The sequence below is a fragment of the Vanessa tameamea genome, chromosome Z (assembly GCF_037043105.1).
Source record: "Vanessa tameamea isolate UH-Manoa-2023 chromosome Z, ilVanTame1 primary haplotype, whole genome shotgun sequence".
NCBI classification, from domain to species: domain Eukaryota; kingdom Metazoa; phylum Arthropoda; class Insecta; order Lepidoptera; family Nymphalidae; genus Vanessa; species Vanessa tameamea.
Window position 1 is genome coordinate 13946688 of NC_087341.1, and position 19826 is coordinate 13966513.

Below are 19826 nucleotides of genomic sequence, written 5' to 3' on the forward strand. Positions count from 1 at the left end.
CTGAAATACGTTTTCGCTGTAAAATATAATACATTTTAATTTGATATTTTATAAAGTGACAAGCCTGTTGTTCTTAAGTTGATTCGGTGATTAATTTCCCTAATTCCAAAAGCGACAAACCACAGTAATTTCGACCTCATCACATCATTTTCAGTTGTCATATAAGGTTATCATATATATAAGTTGTCATATATTTAAAAGGTAATAACAGTTCCACTCTAACTGATTTCATGTATTTCCCGTGGGCTTTTACCAATAACCATTAAATAGTTCTGTGATTAAAATGTTGACAAGTCGTCATAGCCACGTATGAAAATTCCGCTTAATTTGGGACGCACCGACTCCTCCCTCATCCCTCTACCCTATCCCTGCCACCTCTCTACGTTCTAAGCTCATTTCCTGCACGCCGCCTGCCTGAATTAATTTTAAATTAAGTACGGATAAAGCCAGGATCTGTCGAAGTAAACATAAATAAATACGCTTTGATTTCGTAACTTCGGTTCAGTTGAGTGTGAGTTATTTAATTATGAAGCTCTTTGATTAGTATGAAATATAAATTAGTAATACTTGGTTATTCTATTATTGTATGTTTGGTTTTCATTTACAGATTCAGTATTTACCTCTGATAAAATTAAATTAATTATGTGAAATATCATATTTTTTATTTTGGTCTTAAGATCAAAGTGGTGGCGCTACGTTGTGGCAGCTAAGCCGCGTTTCGTCCGGTATGTGAGAACCCCCCCCCCCCTAAAACATGATGGTTGTGCTGAATTTGGTATCATTACCCCAGGAGGATAACATCAGCGATTGCGGTGGAGATTCACTCTCTGGGCATTCATACTCAGGCTGTACACTGCCTGAGCAGGGATGCTCAAGCTGCCCTCCGAATTCTGGGGAGGGGGTCAAGTTTGCACTCGTCACTGCTTGGGGCAAGCGTAGCAGGCATCATAAGGCAATTCCTTCCACCTTCGCTGTGGACTTATGCAACATAAGGGGACTCAACTCCAACTTGAATGCCCTTCACTTCTACCTTGAGATGGCAAAACCGGCCTTGCTTTCTCTTACCGAGTCCCAGATGTCCTCTCTGACTGATACCACTTATCTTTGCTACAAATTGGATTCATTTTTATCAAAAACTGGGCTGTGCGTTTACGTTAGAGATGATATGCTCTCGACACCTCGGCAGTCTTGAAGGGCAAAACCTATCGGTTATCTGGCTGCGTGGAGGCTTCAATAGTCATCCGCGAATCTACGCATACATTTATTCGTATCATAGCGGCTATGCTGTAACCGACCGACTGTTTAAGCTACAGCTACAGATTCTGTGCTGCAGCAGATCCCATCCGCAGAGATCGTTATTCTTGGTGATTTTAATACCCAACACGCCCTCGGCTCACGCACAACCGATCTTGCGGGTAGTTCTGTTCTTGACATCGCTTTAGCATATGATCTGATACAACTGTTCACCTCTCTAATATGAATCCCGGACGTGGAGGATCATACACCTTCCTTGTTGAACCTTCTGCTGGATTCTCTTTTGGACAGCTACCAGTTTAACGTAGATCCCCTTCTAAGATCGTCGGATCACTGTCTCGTCCAGAGTAGTGCTGATTGCACGCTCCTCACGGCCTCGCTTTGTAAGCTGGCATCGTGTATTTGTTAGGGATGCGGTTCTTGATGCGGTGCTTCAGGGTATGGATCTATTCATTCCTTATTCTGCAATACCCATCGGTGGCATGTCACAGCATTGGTTTGGTCGCTTCCGCAAAACGTCGTCACGTCGAAATCAGGAACGCTATCAAGCCTGGGCTAAAGCATCAGCGTCTCGTGATGTAAATACCAGCGGATTCAAAAAGGAATGTAACTCTGCCTCTAGGTTCTTCAGAAACGTCATTGCTACGACGAAGACGGAGCACATTACCAGAATTGGCCAGAGAGTGGTGCGGTGGTTCTGGTCACTCGCTAAGGCTGTCTTAGGGAATTTCTGTCAGCCTTCTTTTCCATCTTTGCACAGGGATGGTGAGTCATTGGTTCATACCGTGAAGGACAAAGCTGATCTTTTAGGCTCTCTCTTCACATCGAACTCGACTCTGGATGACGTCTGCATTTATTTCCTTGTTCATAAGTCGAGTGAAACCGATGGCATCCCTCAAATGGTGCAATGGATATGTGCTCTCGAGTTGGCACCGGTCGTAACGCGTTTTCCGGCAATCCTACGTATTAGGCATCAACCCAAATTCTGGAAGACATATTTAGTGCATTCGATCCTTAAAAAAGACAACCGCTAAGACCCGTCAAAAATTCTCCAAGGTAATGGAGTCCATTATAAACTGCCAGCCCCTACGGTGCCTAGAGGAGCACCAGCTGATAAGCGACTGCCAATACGGTTTCTGCCGGGATCGCTCGCCGGTAATCTTAGAGTTTACCTTACACATAGATTCGCGGAGTAGTTGAAAACAGCAGAGGCATTAGCAGCCAGTTTGGAAATAAGGAAGGCCTTCAATCGCGTATGGCACTTCTAGCGCTTTTTTCGAAACTTCCTTCCTACAGCATCCCAGAAATTATACAACTGGATCACCAGCTTTTTGCCAGATCGGAGCATTAAGATCGTTGTGGATGGTGCATGCTCTGGCTTAAAATTCGTCAATACTGGTGTTCCACAAGGCTGCGTACTATCACCCAGTCTGTTTCTTCTGCATATCAATGACTTATTACAAATCATAAATATTCTCTAGTATGCAGACGACAGTCGGTACACACTTTATACACCGGCCGTGCTAATATTTCTCAGGAAAACGTCGACGAAAACCGGAACAAACTAGTGTCTGAAAATGAGTCTTCCTTAAACAAAGTCTCGGACTGGGGCCGGCTAAAGCTAGCCGTGCAAGCTTGGTGTGTTCAGCAAGGCAAGACGGTACTTCACGTTGGCCCATCGCCTGAAACCTCTAGGCGGGTGCTCCCAGTACTAGCTTCTTCCATTTGACCGTATTCAACGCAGAGCGGCTCGAATTTTTCGACGATCAAGTCCTAGCCGATCCGCTTGTTCATTTGGCTTTGCGTAGAGTATTCACTCTGGATCTTCCACCGCATTTTTTACGGGATATGTTCTGAGGAATTGTTTGGATTAAACAGGGCTGCTAAATTTCACTACAATTCAGCAGCCAAAATTCCTAGTTCCACCCGAACCACCTAGATGTCCGAAAACCCACAAAAGCGCGATATATAAGGCATTTTCTTCCTCGCACAGCCACTCTGTGGAACCAGCTTTTGCCAGCGGTTTTTCCGAACCGATATGACTCTTCAAAAAAAGAGCATACACTTTTCTTAAAGGCTAACAATGCATCTACAAGACCCCTGGTGTTGCAGATGTCCATGGGCGGTGGTAGTCACTTTCCATCAGATGACCTTCCTGCCCGTTTACTACCTATAACATAAAAAAGTCACCACCGCCCATATAGACAATGGCACTGTACGAAATATTAGCAGTTCCTTACATCGCCAATGATCCACCAACCCTTTTAATCGGAACACAACAATACAGCTAAAGAGTACAACAACAACAACTAATGTAATGAATGGGAACCTACCTAGACGGGCTTGCACAAAGTCTTTGATTTCATTATTAATTATTTCATAACCATTACTTTCAATATTAGATATGTGCTGAGCGACTCTTAATAAAATATTATATGAATGCAATAAATAGCGATACATGGAAATATTTACTTAATTTTATTGCTCATATATGTATAACAGTTAGGATATTTCTTTTCTTTACCCAATAAGTCAACATTTAATATCTTTGGTGAGCTGAGCACAGACTACATAACACTTTGTTTGAGTGTAGGTATACAATACGATAATTATTAAGACGAAATAAATAGAGTTTAATTCAAATAAATATATTTTTATTTACTTGCAGATAATTCTAATTGATGACCTAATATGTATATATGGATATATACATATATCGAGAGTCTCATAATTTATAACATGCTTATAATAAATAGAAAGCTAAAATAAAATAGCTATATCATATTTAAAATTAATATTATAAAGTGTATTGTACGTTATATTCCAATTATTGTATAATTATATAGATATATATAATTAAAAACATTTTTGTCTTAAGTATTTAAACACCCTTACTGTAAGTAGCGGCAACACTGCGGAAGTACGCGGCGCGGCAACGTCGCTGCTGCATCGATCATGCCGCCACGCACACATACAAAGATAAGACACGTAACACACACTAAGGCATCTTTCTTCACGCCCCGAGGTGTTCAGGTCACGTTTAATCACTATAAGACCTTTGGATTGTTTTGACTAATTGGCTTTTAAAATGAGTTTAGTAGTTAATACGATAAAATTAATTTTATTTCTTCATTTACATATTTCTGTACAACGAGCTCTTGTATTGTTTTTGTTTATGAATATGAGCATAAAGTGTTTTATTTTATTTTACTTTTGACGTCTGTGCATTTAAACTAATAAAGTCTCCCGGTACGATATAAATTTCCCTAAAAATAAAACACCACAAATGAAAAAAGCAATCAAGTATCCAAAGCTCTTTACTTCTCGATCGGTTTTCACAAGCTTTGATCAAAGCTCGGATCGTTCTGTCAAAGAGTCGCCGTATTTTTCATTAAACCATTCGGGTTTTTAGAAGAAAATTTTTCATTTCACGTATTTGGAATTGAATTTGTAATTTTAACGTTAAAATGTTAATTTATAACACTTTTTTATCTGTATCAATGTGAAGAGATCTTGATATGATGAATTATTACAGTATTAAGGACGATAAATATTTTAAACGCATTTCATTTAGTTAATATGTTTAAAGCTGTTATTGTACAGCTTCGGTTGGCTCACAATACATCTTAGCTGAACGAAGCAAATCAAAAATTACTATAATATGTACCTATAACCGAATCTTCTTATCTATTGAATTATGTATATTCAATAGCAATGTTATTCAGACAAAATATTTGCATTTATATCATTAGTATGATTTAACAACAAATTGATATTAAACATTGAGCACATTCTGACCACGTGGAATATCAATAAGAATGCCATCATCACGTCATCATCATTATCATCAAGTCTTCGATGTAAATAGTTGTTTTGTCGCCTGAGAATGTTAGCTACTAGTTAATCGTCCCGTCTTCGAATGAGTGAAATAAGTATTTACATAAAGAGTATAATGGCCGAGATGGCCCAGTGGTTAGAACGCGTGCATCTTAACCGATGATTTCGGGTTCAAACCCAGGCAAGCACCACTGAATTTTCATGTGCTTAATTTGTGTTTATAATTCATCTCGTGCTCGGCGGTGAAGGAAAACATCGTGAGGAAACCTGCATGTGTCTAATTTCAACAAAATTCTGCCACATGTGTATTCCGCCAACCCGCATTGGAGCAGCGTGGTGGAATATGCTCCAAACCTTCTCCTCAAAGGGAGGCGTTTAGCCCAGCAGTGGGAAATTTACAGGCTGCTAATGCTAAAAAAAATGTATATATTAAAAGTCAAACATGTCTGTCATTACAAAATAATAAAATACCAAATAGTAAGGTATACGGTCCCTTGGAGCTCTTAATAAATGTTTTGTGGCAAAAGTATATTCACAGGCGTTCGCCGTGCAACTCAGCATCACAAGTCCAAGTTTCATCAGAATCGCATGAATAGTTGTGGCACGCATAGCAGAAATATATACAAAAAAAAAATGTTATATATATTGATTAGCTAAATACTTTCGTAATAAAAACAAAAACCTCTGTTTCTATGATTAGATTAACAGTTTATTCACAATGAGTCGTCTCGCCTTTAGATATGTAAAGGAAAACACGGAAAATCTATCAAATACATTTTACTAGAAATTGAATTTCTGTTACGTGTAAAACTCAATTAAACTGCGATGCAGCTGCAAAGAGAAATAAAAGCTGAACTCACCCCTAAAAGTCGACGAGACGTTATACATACACATGTCTACGACAAATTCGCTTCTATTTCATTTATATTGCAAATATATTTCTGTTATTTAAAAATATTTACTATAATAATAAAAAGTATAAATAAAATTAGAGCTGTGATAACTGAATGGACGTATATTATAGATAGACGCTTTTTTATCGTATATATAATCTTGTACTGAATAATATGTTTTTTTATTAAAATATTTTATTAAGTTATATCGGAATTATGCGGAATTTTATTATAGAAACGGATACCTTGCTCCAAGAAGGATTAACCTATAAACCTTATCCTTATTCAAATGTAAGCCTATTTTTTGGTACATTCACTGTATTCAATTTAATTTATTGCTATAAATAATATATATATATCGTCAAAACAAATCAAATGACAAAACTCGATGTGCTTGCTTGCTTAGCTGTCGTAGACCTTCTGGCTTTTTTTTTGTTTTTGTTTTTTTTGTCTTTGGCTGTTTTTTTTTAATTGGCTCAAAGGTATGAAATTGTTTTATTGATATCCGCAAACATAATCCTGTAAAGTTTAAATTGGACATGATACTTAAAGTTCGTTATAATTGACTTTTTGGATTACGTAATAACTTTATTAAACTAGTGAAGCTTTCATTAAGTATATACTTATAAGTTTAAGTTTTCTAGTACAACTAATACCATAAAAGCCTACTTTCTATGTATATAATAATTCTTAGTATTCCATATTACCGGACAAATTAATAAAAATCAAAAACATTTATTCCAAGTAAAAAAAGACTAAATTTACATAATAATATTTACGTCAATAGAAATAAATTAAAAATAAAATCAACAATATATATTAAATTATTAAAATTTGCAATTAAAATAAAACAAATTTAATATAGAGACATTCAATTGATTGAAAAAATAAAACGACATAACATTAATTTTAAATTACATATGGTGAAATAACAATTGATTAAAAAATAAAATAAAGTTATAATCACAAAGTTATCAAAATATTAAATAAGTATAAAAAGTAATAAAAATAATATCAAATATAATTAATTCAATGATTTGTACTTATATATCAGTAGCCGGTAACGTTTATGCTCAGCAAGTTCATATTTGGGGGACTGTTATGATGAATGATGCTTGTAATGGTGTTTCGTATTAAACACCATGCAAACAGCGTGAGGGGCCCGAAGTTTACGAGATCTTGGAGTGTAACCTTATCTGTTTCGGGTACGTGACAGCGTTACAAAATTTTACGTTTACATCTTCGAAAAATCAAGAATCAACAATTACTGATTTGGATAAACGATATGCGAAATTATTTCAATCCATAACAATATTAGGCGGATTTCTATTCTCGACGTGTACTGTTATTCGTGTTTATGTGTAGATATTTAAGATTAAGACAACTTGGAAAGAATACAAGTCCAACGGTGTAGCTTTGGATATTTGGATGTGAGTGAGTCTTGAAATCTCGTGCCAGTTTCCATACTATTCAATTAAAAATATATATATATTGACAATCAATAAAATCATTTGTAATGTTTATTTTGACTTTATCTTTTAATTGCGTCATTTTATGAACAATGAAAATTGTAAAAGACAACATGAAATACATGTTGGAACATGAATAAAAACGGACAATATGTCTAAAACTCAACCAATTATATGGACAATCATCAAGATAGGGGCCAGTGGCGCAATTTACAGAAAAATAAAACACGGCCGCTTTTATTGTTCCAGTATTCAAAACCAACAGAAATAAAAACAATATGTCCAGGACAAACGGCCAAAAGCGTCCCGTTCTTTTGAAGTCAATATTCTGAATAACATTCGAAAAACATACCAAGATCTTCTGAGAATGATGAAGAATTTTCTGTCTTTTTTAACTGTTGTTGAATGTAATTGTTCAAAAGCGTGATATTTTATAAAAAAAGTTTATATTATATAAAAAAATATTTATACTTATAATATAGAATATGGATGATAAAAAAGCTTGGAGTTAGTATTCGTTCTTTTTTATACACGACACAAAAACAATAAATGATGATTACATGTATAATGGTCCTTCTCGCCGTTACATCGCGGTAGAATTTACACTCTGAACCGCTCGTGGCACGTAGGCTTTTCCTAAATTCAATCTTATAAAATGTCAATTTAAAAGAGGTTAGAAAAGTATACTTGTATAGAGTATATTTAAAATTTATCCTATGAATACATTCATTTTATATACGTAATGTAGGTATGTCACATGATTGACAATCATAAACTTATGACGGTTCTTTTAATTGACCCCAATTTATGTTTTAACATGAATACTCGAGTTCGAGAATCGGCGTGTTTAATCGCTCATTATTCTCTTTGTAAAATGTCTTAGATATAACAGCAGATGGAATAATTGCTATTTAGTACAAGGGGTGCTGAAATATGAACAAAAAAAAATAAAGGTTTATTAAATGATGTAAAAAAATATTTTTTTGAGAAAGACCTTTGAAAAGAGTAAAAATATTATAAAAACAATTAACGTAGTACATATTCTTTTATCGATATAAAATTCTTTATTAGTATTTGTCTAGAATAGGATTGAAGGATAAAACTCATTTCAAAAATAATAATACCTATAAAATTACAAAGACATTGATGTCGTATATATATTTAGACAGCAATAATTCTTTTCGTTAGTGGCCCTATCTTGTCGTAAACGATCCTTCTATAACGCATCAAGTGTAAAATTGCTTCAAAATTATGAACGGAATGCCAACTTCGATTTTCCTCTGTCGCGAGGCAGCGCAATAACGTGAATAAAAAAGAACTAAGAGCGACACAAAGCATTCAATTTTCGCCAAACCATCGTCGGATAAGCTCGCTAACAGGCTGTCGCGGCCCACAAAGCGCAGTGATTACCAGCGCCGTCGAAGCGCCTCGTCATTATCTCCCCTCTCCCTGTTTATTTTTCTCTGATAAAGATTAGCCGGAGTGTTTCGCTATTGGCGGGGCGTGTTGCGAGGGTGCGAGAGGCGGACTGAGGGCGGTGTTAAGGGAGGCTCCGCCTACGATAGTGAAGACACTGACGGTTGTCGGGCTGATAGAGTGTCGGTAGCGCCATGAGTAACGCACGTCTCGATATGATGCGCCCGTCGATGCCTTGATCGCGCCATGCTTGACATCAAAGGATCCGCCGACTACCTCAGTCGGTCGGGCACATTTACCAACTTCTCGATGCTGTTCGCTGGTGAATATGCCATTTTATTTGTGATTGTGGTGTGAAGTGGCGCCGGTGTTGTGTTCAGGGTCTTTATATATTTATATAACCTCGTAATTATTAATAATGATTATGTAATTAATCTTGTAAGTAACTCCCCATAGTTATGTTTACAGTCAGTAAAATGTCAGTCAGTTGTCATTGCAGAACTGCAACGTTATGAACATAAAGCTTAGTTTTTAAGCTTTACCAAGTAGACGGACATTTGAATCTAAGTCTATTATTATATATAAAGTCCTACTATTTATTCATTTCATTTATCTTTTAAGCCTTTTTGATAAACAATCAAGCAAATAAAAGCAAAATAAAGAGGTGATTTTACAATATTACTCACCAAACTTACAATATTACTTACCAAAAGATATAAACGCGCTCCGTATTACGTAACATCTTTAATTAAATGTTCAAAGTAAACCCGCAACGATACAGTACGTGAATTCATGTCAAATCCTTGTACTTAAATTGATCTGAATGTATTCTTAATCAATAATGTTATGTTTTTGTTACAAAGTTAAGACATAATTCAGATGTCGCATTATACCTCATAATATATATTGGCTTTTTGGCTAAACCTTAATTTATCGTTTGAAATAATCACAGGGCTGTTTTAATTACGGTAAAAATATACTTTCCCGAGGTTTATTTTATAAAATAATTAGACGGATGGGCACATCGCAGTGGTACCACTGCTCAGAGAAATGGCGCCTTGGAAATATTAACCATTCCTTATATCACCAATGCACCGTCAACGTTGGGAACTAAGATGTTATGACCCGTGCCTGTCGTTATACTGGCTTACTTACCCTTCAAACTGGAATACAAAAATACCAATAATAATAATAAGTATTACTAGTTTGGCGGTAGAATAATAGAGTCTGTTATTCTACTGCAATAGAACGGCAGCACAAATCACTACCACCAAGTAAATTCTAAATAAGAAATAAGTTAATAAATTTTTTTTTTATATAGCACAAATATTTAAGTAACAATCATATCAGTTTTAGTCGTTACCTTTTCTGGATTATGATATATCACAGACTGAGTACAAAAATGTTTCAAAAGTATTGTTAACCAATTATTACACTTTTGATGTATTTTTTTACGAAACTTTTTTTTTTTATTGCCCATATGTGATTGTTTTTTTCTAAGGGTTTTTTTATTCAACTTTATATTTTTTATTTATCTATCAATAGATATTGCAAACAATTGTGATACATACACAAATAATTTTAATATCTCCAGTTTTACGACTATATGTAAAATGGCTGTCATGATCTCCCTCGTAAAACGTCAAATTCATATATCGTATTTGATCGCAGTCATATTTCTTCAGTGTCTTAAAAAAGGGTTTTAATTAAACCGATTCAATTTAAGACTTAGTCTTTTAAATCCTCTATACGGCTACCTTCTTGACCCTAGTACGAAGTACTTTGTTTGATTGATAATGCTTTTATTTTTGTAAACTTGTATTTATTATATATTGATTTTATGTTCTCTTAACATATTTTATGAAGATTTTGGCTATTTTTACAATATATTAAGAGGACGCCTTTAGCAAGTTCCGCTCTGGCTTTCACCGAAACTTGTCTACGAACAAAGCCGGTGTCTTACAAGATGATATGATATTAGCTCTTTTCGTAATTATTTTTATTGATGATGGTAGCTGTTTTACTCTCCCTACTGATTATCTTAGTTAATTCCTCATTTTGTCATATAAAAAACAAATAAATATTTTATTCAAGTAGGCTTTTACAAACATTTTTGAATCGTCATTTTACAAATGTATATTATGTGAAGCTGCCATCGGTTCGGAATGTACATTCTACCGAGAAGGACCAGCAAGAAACTCAGTAGTCTCTCTTTTCCAATATTTAAAATACAAAAGATTTTAGTTAAATACATGTACACATATAATATATGCTTCCTGTAAGTCAACAAGTATTTATTGCGCGCTTTTTTATCATTTATATAATCCAGTGTTGAATAATATGCATTTTTTATTGACGTATTTTTTACAAATGATTTGAATTTATGACTCACACAAATTTAAAAATATCTATGGAATTTATTATACAAAAGGATAGCTTGCCCCGAGAAGGATTTATTGACTTTGAGTCGGCAACTTGAAATTATAAGCTTATCCATACAATGATTATCACTCATTCCATCGAAGTGATCAATGTTACTTTGAATATAAATACTAATGTTATAAATAAATTGTGACGCAACCGTGAGTATTCCTACTAATAAACATCCCGTCTCTAGAGTCTAGTTAGTTTAGTCCAGGAACTAGTTCCAAGATTATAAATAAACCGGATTGCTCTATTTTGTAAATGTTTATATATTTAATATATATACATAAGTTAACTTTAACTGAGTAAATGCTTTAGTTTTAACCTAAATAAGACAACTATAATAATGACGGCAATAAATAAAGGAAGTTCTAAAGTACTCACTTATATGTACTATCATTATTATTTATATATTTATTAATACTGGCGAAACCTTACTGGCGATAGTTTTAGCAAGTGCGGTGTCCATCTTGAACATAACAATCGTTTTTTACTCGGAAATATAAATTTATACGGATGATAGATTAATAATTATTAGCATCTGACTACATTTATCATATTATAATATAATAAAATAATATTAATTCGATAAAAATATTTGAAAACGGACGAAAATAACAAAAAAACAAAAAAACAATTTTCCGTCACGTACGAATATTCGTGTCGTCGGTTACTTACACCAAATACGAAAACATGCATTTGAAAGTCGAGTGGCAAATGTATACCAAAAGGCGTTAATACGCCCATTTACAACTTCAAGGTTCCTTTAAAACTTGCCACTCTACCCCGCGGCTCATAGCACTTCCAAAGGACATAATGATAGCGGAATAGCTTCATCCCTTAATCACCGTCTCTTGTCACATAGTCTCCTTTGCAGCAGAGGGTTTTAACGTAACTAGCACCAGCTCGACACGCTTTTGAATAAGACACATTCCTATTTGTGTTTCGAATTCTCAATGTCGCCACATAATTATGCTTCATACATTTTTGGAGAGACCATCAAGAGTCCTTTTATCTTTTATTCCTGTTTTACTGGTTGCAAGTCGACTTAAAGCAACTCAAATACCATTAAATATGTGACTTAAACTAATTTAAATGATTTGTGCATAAAACGAACAGTTACGGTAATAAATGTGTAAACAATAAAAATGTTTGCACATCGACAACCGTAAATGTTCGAACATTTTGCTTGTTTACACATGATATATAAAGTACACAGATCAATGCAAGCGAATGTGCAGTGTTTGTTTATATTATTCACTAGTACATTCTAGCAGGTTTTTATATATCCATAGTATACAAAATAGAATTTTTTGATCTGTTTCTAAATTAACAATTAACTTTATTTTCAAATAGCTTTTACTTCATACATGAAAAAGTTGTATGATTTTATATATATATTATATAATTGGTTGGCGGCATATGGAACACTTGATGGAAAGAGGTCACCACTACCAATCGTAAATTTCAACTGTTCTTTATATTGCCAATACACTACTAACCGTAGGAACCAAGATGTTTTGAATATTGTTTAATCTTAATATATGACATAACTCACTAGGTAGTACGAAAAGAGACGTAATAACAGCAATTATATTTATTGCAGCTAAATGTGTAAGCTTAAATAAGTCATACCTATTCATAAGTATTGGATTTATTGTCATTGAAACAAATGGTCTTTTTCGGTCGAGTAAAAACAGTATTATTATTTATTAATATCGACCAGTTCTGAAAAGCTTTTAATTGATATGCCGTTAACCTTTTATAAATACAAATATAACGTAAAAAAGTTTTAAACAAAATTTACAATTCATTTTATGCTACGTTTACGTAGCATATATGTGTAGCAATGTCTACGGGAACCCGTAGTATTTATTGTCTACATTTGAAACTATTTTAAATGGCTTTTTCTAAATAGTTACATTTTAAAACTAATTTTCATTCGTTAGCTTTTGGTGATTTATTTTTTTGATTGATTATGTATAATTGAAGCGTTATGGTGTTCACAAGTCAACTAAATATAGTTATAATTAAAAGTGATATATTACAATTAATTTATAATGAAATATCATTTAATTATAATAAATTGACGGTTCACTTTTAATAGTAACTATATTTAGTTGACTTTTTCATTTTATCATTGTTGTAAATTCGATCCATATCGAACTTCAAAAGGATTCATTTCAAATAGCGTCTTGCGTTATGATACTTGCAAACAACACGTCGCATAATTTCAAGAAACATATTTCATTATGAATGGTAGCAGACAAGTCGATAGAAAAGAGAAGCTTCATTGACCCTAAAATCATTCAAAATCGGCCTACCTATCTGCCAAGTCCTATCATGTTGGAAATTACTACGCTACGCACTAAGCATACTACTACGCATAACTAAACTATGAATACTGCCGAGTATAGAAAGACGTTTTTTTTTTAATTGGGTTTTTTATAAATAAGAAATCCACTACGAGCTACCAAGTACTTCTGAAAATTTCAAAATTAAGGGGATAATAATGGAAAGTTTACGAATTTTACGGGACAGGTAGATTTTATTTACATTTGATAACTTTTAATAACAATATTTTTGTTGAGCAGCTGAAAACATTTTATAGCAATATTTCAAAGGTGAAAATAATGATTTAGAGATTTAATATTGACTTGATCTGCATGTATCTATATTTAATATTATAAATGCGAAAATAACTTTGTCTGTAAACTCTTTACGCTTTAACTGCTGAACCGATTTAGATGACATTTGGTATGGAGATAGTTCGAGTACAGGGGAAGGCCCTACCTTTTTTTATTCACCCCTACGTGTAAAATTGAGTAGTGACGTTTATTTATGTATAGGTAAAGTTTTTTAAATATATATCTTTTAATATCACGCCTCAAGTTCAGCTATAAATGATAAAACCGCCTCGCTAGTCTAGTTGAATCTCAGTCTGGGCTAGTAAAAAATATTTGGATTTTATCAAAATTCTCAGTAGTGATTCGGAAATAGGCAAAGCTTACAATCCGTTTGACCTTAAAGAGCATATAAAATCGTTCTTCCTTTGGTTTTAACGTTAGAAGTCTCGCTCGTATTACATTTCATCCTTTCGCCACATTAATATATATTTTTCACCTGTAATTACGCACCCAATATGTGCAATATTATAATATCTATTGCGCCGTTGGCTAAACCTTATTGGGAATGGCCATGTGCGAAATCAATCAGAATATAGATAAGATACGCCAGATATTATTCTCTCGATTACAAATACCCGTCAGGTGAGTCTAACGTTGTTAACCATCAGCGTCATAGATATTATGATCCTTGAATTTGTTAAACGCGTTTTCACATACTCGCTGTCAATTTCCCGATAAAAATACCGTCGCAATATAAACAGCTTTCAATTATTAACAATGATTAGGACTGTGGTCTTTCAAAAATGATAAGAAATACATACATTTTATAGGAAAGAAAAAAAGAACATATTTGCCCAGTGAGTATTTAGAAAAACAATCGTAAAACGAACAGATAGGAATTCTCAATTTTTACGTGGTTTCGGTCGTCATTATTCAAATATAACTTGGTAGAATTGATTTGGTTAATTCCGTTAGTTTTTATTTTCAATGTCGTTGACCTGGACTCTGTGGATCGATACAATGTTGTGCGTGAATGTGTGTGTATCTGAAATCAAAGTACGTTATCAACTAAAAGAGATCTATCCAATAAAATACATCACACCCAAACACACACCGACGGTATCATATAAGCAAAAATCTTTTATTTATAATTATATGAAATTTAAATAATAATTTAGTTTATTATTTTCAGATGCATCATATAAAAGTTCGTGGTCTACACATGCAACATCACAGGGTACGCAAGGTGAGTCGATTGATCCTTAATTATAATATACTAGTGACCCGTCCCGGCTCCGCACGGGTGCAATGCTGATACTATATATACTACAGAATGTCTTTATATACAACGCTCACAGTTTTTTTGTCATACGACAATACAAGCAATGTGTTTATTTACGACATCACATTAGAAACCTCTAAAATTACAAGTGTTTCTCTACTATATTATGCATATATTATACATATAAACCTTCCTCTTGAATCATTCTATGTATCTAAAATCAAACTATCCATAAAAAAATCGCATTAAAATCCGTTGCATAGTTTTAAAGATCTGAGCATACACGGGGACAGTTCGACAGCGGGAAGCAACTTTGTTTTATACTATGTAGTGAATTAACATCGTCCTTATAAAACTAATCGTTATTTATGTTTTAATAACAAACTTATAGGTCCCACTTTATGGCAAAGATGGGGTAAGCTACCTTAAACAAATTCCATCAACTGGGCCGCAAATATTTAAAATTGCTTAATTTAAATCAACAATTATCTCTCGGCCCAATAATTTATCTTATAAAATGATAATTTCGAAGTGCTTCTAAAACCCGTTTAATTAGAGTTTATTCTGATTCGGAACAGATGATGTTATATTTATTAATGAACTAGCAATGACTCGCGGTTTAATCTGTCTTGTGTAATGTAAGCTTAAAAATAATAATCACGAAACCTATAAAGTACTGAAAAACGCTTTTTGTATAAATATGTTTAAAAAGCGACAAAAAAATATGTACAAAAACTTAGTTTCAATAGGCACAATCGATTTGAAGAAACATCGAGACGGACTAATAAAAAATATATCTTGTTTTAGTTAGTTACTTGAAAATAGCCATAGTAACTTTAAATAAAGCGGCTATTTTTATCTCACTTTATCTTTACTGTATGTCTGTCTGTTGTTCTTTCACGGCCAAACCACTGAACCGACTTTGATGAAATTTGTGTGAAATTAGCTTGAACTCTTAGGACTTTTTAGATCTTTAGAAGCATAAGATTAATATTAAATACATGAAAACATAGTGCTTGCCCGCATTTGAACTCACGACCTTTGAGTAAAATGTTCGTTTTGTATCAATAAGGCTATTTCAGCTCAATGAATTCAACCTTTCCGTTTCCAACCTACATATTAAATTGTACAATTAACTCAAGCAAAACATTTCGTCCGTAAGAATTCGATTGCGTGCTAATATTCGATGTAATATTTCGTTACTATAAATTTTTTACGCCTCAAAATCAAAACAGAGGGGTTCTATAATGTAACGCTGGCCCGATCATCTGACGTGCGGCCGACACGCGTCGTATCCCGAACGACAATGCGAACTTAATTCTTTGATTGACATTTACAATATTTCGGTAAGTGACGCAATATGATGATTATCATTATACGCAGCGAGAATTTGGGGAGGCATTATCTTTGCACGCTTCGCTGCCGCGTTCCTTTGTTACCTAGACAATATCTTGTCTTGATTTGTAAACGTGAAATTGTTATATTATGTGCATACATTATAATTCTTCATATATATATATATACGTTTACCGTTACATTTGATTACCGTTAAATTTTTATTTTTTTTCGTAAAGGTACTGGCACATGTACCTAGTTTCATCGAGAATGATTTCCTTCATCGAACACATGATGTATAATAAACACAAATTCAATACATGAAATTTCAGTGGTGCTTGCCCGGCTTTGAACCGATAATCATCACTGGGCCACCTCGGCTCTTATCTATCAAATAAAAAAAGACTTATTAGCTTTTGATTAATAATATCCACGATGACATAGCAGTATAAATTTAAGTCAATATAATACAGTCCAAGAGAGCGTCGCGTCGTCGCGTCGTCGCGTCGGCCCGTGACGACTTAATGCCCCCGGACAATAGTTACAAACGATTTAGCCTCACCCCAGGGAGCTATTATATTCGATACTATTATCGAAGCACTCGACAACGTTCATGCGATACAATAAAAAAACCTATATTTCGCTATTAAAAAAGTTATTAATTCAGACAAAAAGAGTCAGAATTACAATAACAAATTTACTTTTAATTAGAAATTTAAAAAATTGAAATTTATTTTATAGGCATAATACTATAACTACCAACTATTTAAATTTCACTTACATCTTATAATTATTTCATTCGCATACTAAAACGATAATGCTTATTAATATAAAAATTAATCAAATTATCGAATGTCATATTAATAAATCCCCAATGACCTCCGACACAGCGTCCCTCGAGACTATTTCGAAATGAATTATAAATAAGCTAGCTACAACTTTATTTAAACTAAACGATATTCATTAAGCGAGATTTGTGAGGTGACGCCCCTAATAACACCCTTACTTCGGAATACTTATTAATAACTCTCATTAGCATTTTTAATTTATTATTTTAAACATTCTCACATCTACATAATCATCGTCAATAAATTAAAAGGAAATGCGTTAATAATAAAATAAAATACTTTAGATCGTAAGCATTATTTTAAAAATGATTGCTTCGATTGAAAGTTTTTTTCTACCTAATACCGAATGCAATAAAAGAAAGATATTTTAATAAAAACGGTACGCTATGCACAAAATAAGAATCTGCGAATGGAGACTTTAAAAATAAACCGATATTTTAAAGCGGGGTGCGCTGAAAGGAGACGAAGCTAGCGGCGGCTTCGAAAATTAACTGAGAGTGGCATTTGCCCGCCGTTCTCTACGCTCTTCTATTGTACGTAATTTGCTGCGAGCGTGAAAGAGATGGATTATAGAGGAAAAGTCGCTTTGGGAGAGGGAAACCATAAGCGCCCTATTGTTTTGCGTGCCGTGAAGCGAAAACGAGAGCTATACGTATTCTAAGTGTACATTATTAGACGGATGATTGTGATTTAAAATGAAAATCGTAATGTTTTCGTCGCTTTCGAAATTGGAATATTAATATTTCACGAGTGTTTGGAAATATTTCGTATAGGAAAATTTAAACCAATACTTATATATGAATTAAGACAGGCATTCCATCTACGTTTTTTAATAGCAAAGTATAATAACAGCGCGAAAATATGTGGGATATTTTGATATTATGCTGGGCTAAGGCCAGGATACACAGGCCAGGCACAGGCCAGGATACACATCTGACAGGTTTTAAATAGGCTTAAATCAAAAACCATTGAACCTAATTTTACTAAGTTTTTTTTTTATGTAAAAGAACTTAGCCAACATTAATTTGAAATAAATACAATTATGAGTTAATGATAATAAGAAATTTAACAGCTTATCATATTTTTAAAAAGTTCTAGTTCCTAAAAGGCTTTGTTTCGTCAACCGTTGTGAAGGGTGACAAAGAGGCAAATCCCGTTCCTTCTACGAAATAGTTTAGACAACCGTCCTTTGATCTTACGTTTGACGGGTATTTTCGGAAGCCGTAGGCTAATTCGCTTTGTGGGATTTTCAATAAAAACACACCAGAGACATGTTAATTTACATACGATTTCATAGTGTTAAATACAACTTTATAAAAAATAACAAAATATAAACCGAAATAAACATGGAATATTTTTCGACCAGAGGAAAAAGCTGATGTTAATATGAAATCTATACGATAGAATATAACTAAGATTTCGAAGGAAAGCAAGACGCGAGTATCGTGTTTCGAGTGATTGATGCCGACGGCGATAGTCCTGTGACGAACAAACAGCGGGGGATAGTGGCGCTTGTATAACGTTTTCTATGTACAATGGAACGTTAGAGGTCACCGTTTTGGGACATTTATTATATTTATACGATAAAGGCAAATTAAATAACTAAATCTTTCGAAGCGAGAGTGTCATATTCCAATTATGTTATATCATAACGCTTACATACTTACAAAGAAACGACATTGACAAAGAAATATATAATTATTTTATAGGTTGGGATTTTATTTCAAGTTTTGAGCTCTGGATTCAATTGATTACAAAAATTAGTGTCTTGCTTTCATCTATTAATATAATTTAAAATTAAATTAAATCTTTATACAACACAAACGTCGATAATGTCGTTAACTTATTATTTACACTTCGGGGATGACATGGCCATCATGAACACACATTATTATTATAATAAAACTAATGTTACCAGACTGAAAATTCTAAAATTCTTATTATATTTAATTTTAGCCGTTTCATAAGTGTTTTATTTCACAATGATGGGTTTCAAATAGATACATTTACATTTACCTACATGATAAATTATTAAATTTAATGTTAGAGTTGTTATTAATTAAAACCTTATAAAAATAAATATATGACAAATACAAAAAAATAGTGCCAAGAGTGCTTGATGTATTTTATAAATATAACATTTTAATTACCTTGTAGAAACATTCTTTTTGTTCTCTGTACAACTACTAAATTATTTAGTTTTGAAGTTTGTTTTCAAACATTATTTAATATGTAACCCATACTGAATATATTATTAATAACAAAGTTTATATATATAAATCTTTGTGTACAAAATACAATATATTTTAAAAATCTCATTAAGTTTAATTAATATTTGTTTATAAATCGCCTTAATAAATCATACATGTATAATTCAAGTCACTTCGTTGACTGTACCCGTAGATACACTTATCATTTGAAAAATAATAATTACTAGAATT

The 19826-nt window shown here is 33.4% G+C and overlaps 1 protein-coding gene across 1 annotated transcript in view; it reads left to right on the forward strand.

The window, feature by feature from the left end:
• LOC113396629 (DNA-binding protein D-ETS-3) overlaps positions 1–19826 on the forward strand; it is a 76411-nt gene that overhangs the window by 26230 nt on the left and 30355 nt on the right. Inside the window, exon 4 of the mRNA XM_026634641.2 lies at positions 15113–15166. Within this exon, the coding sequence (XP_026490426.1) occupies positions 15113–15166 (54 nt within the window). The remainder of the gene's footprint in view (positions 1–15112; positions 15167–19826) is intronic.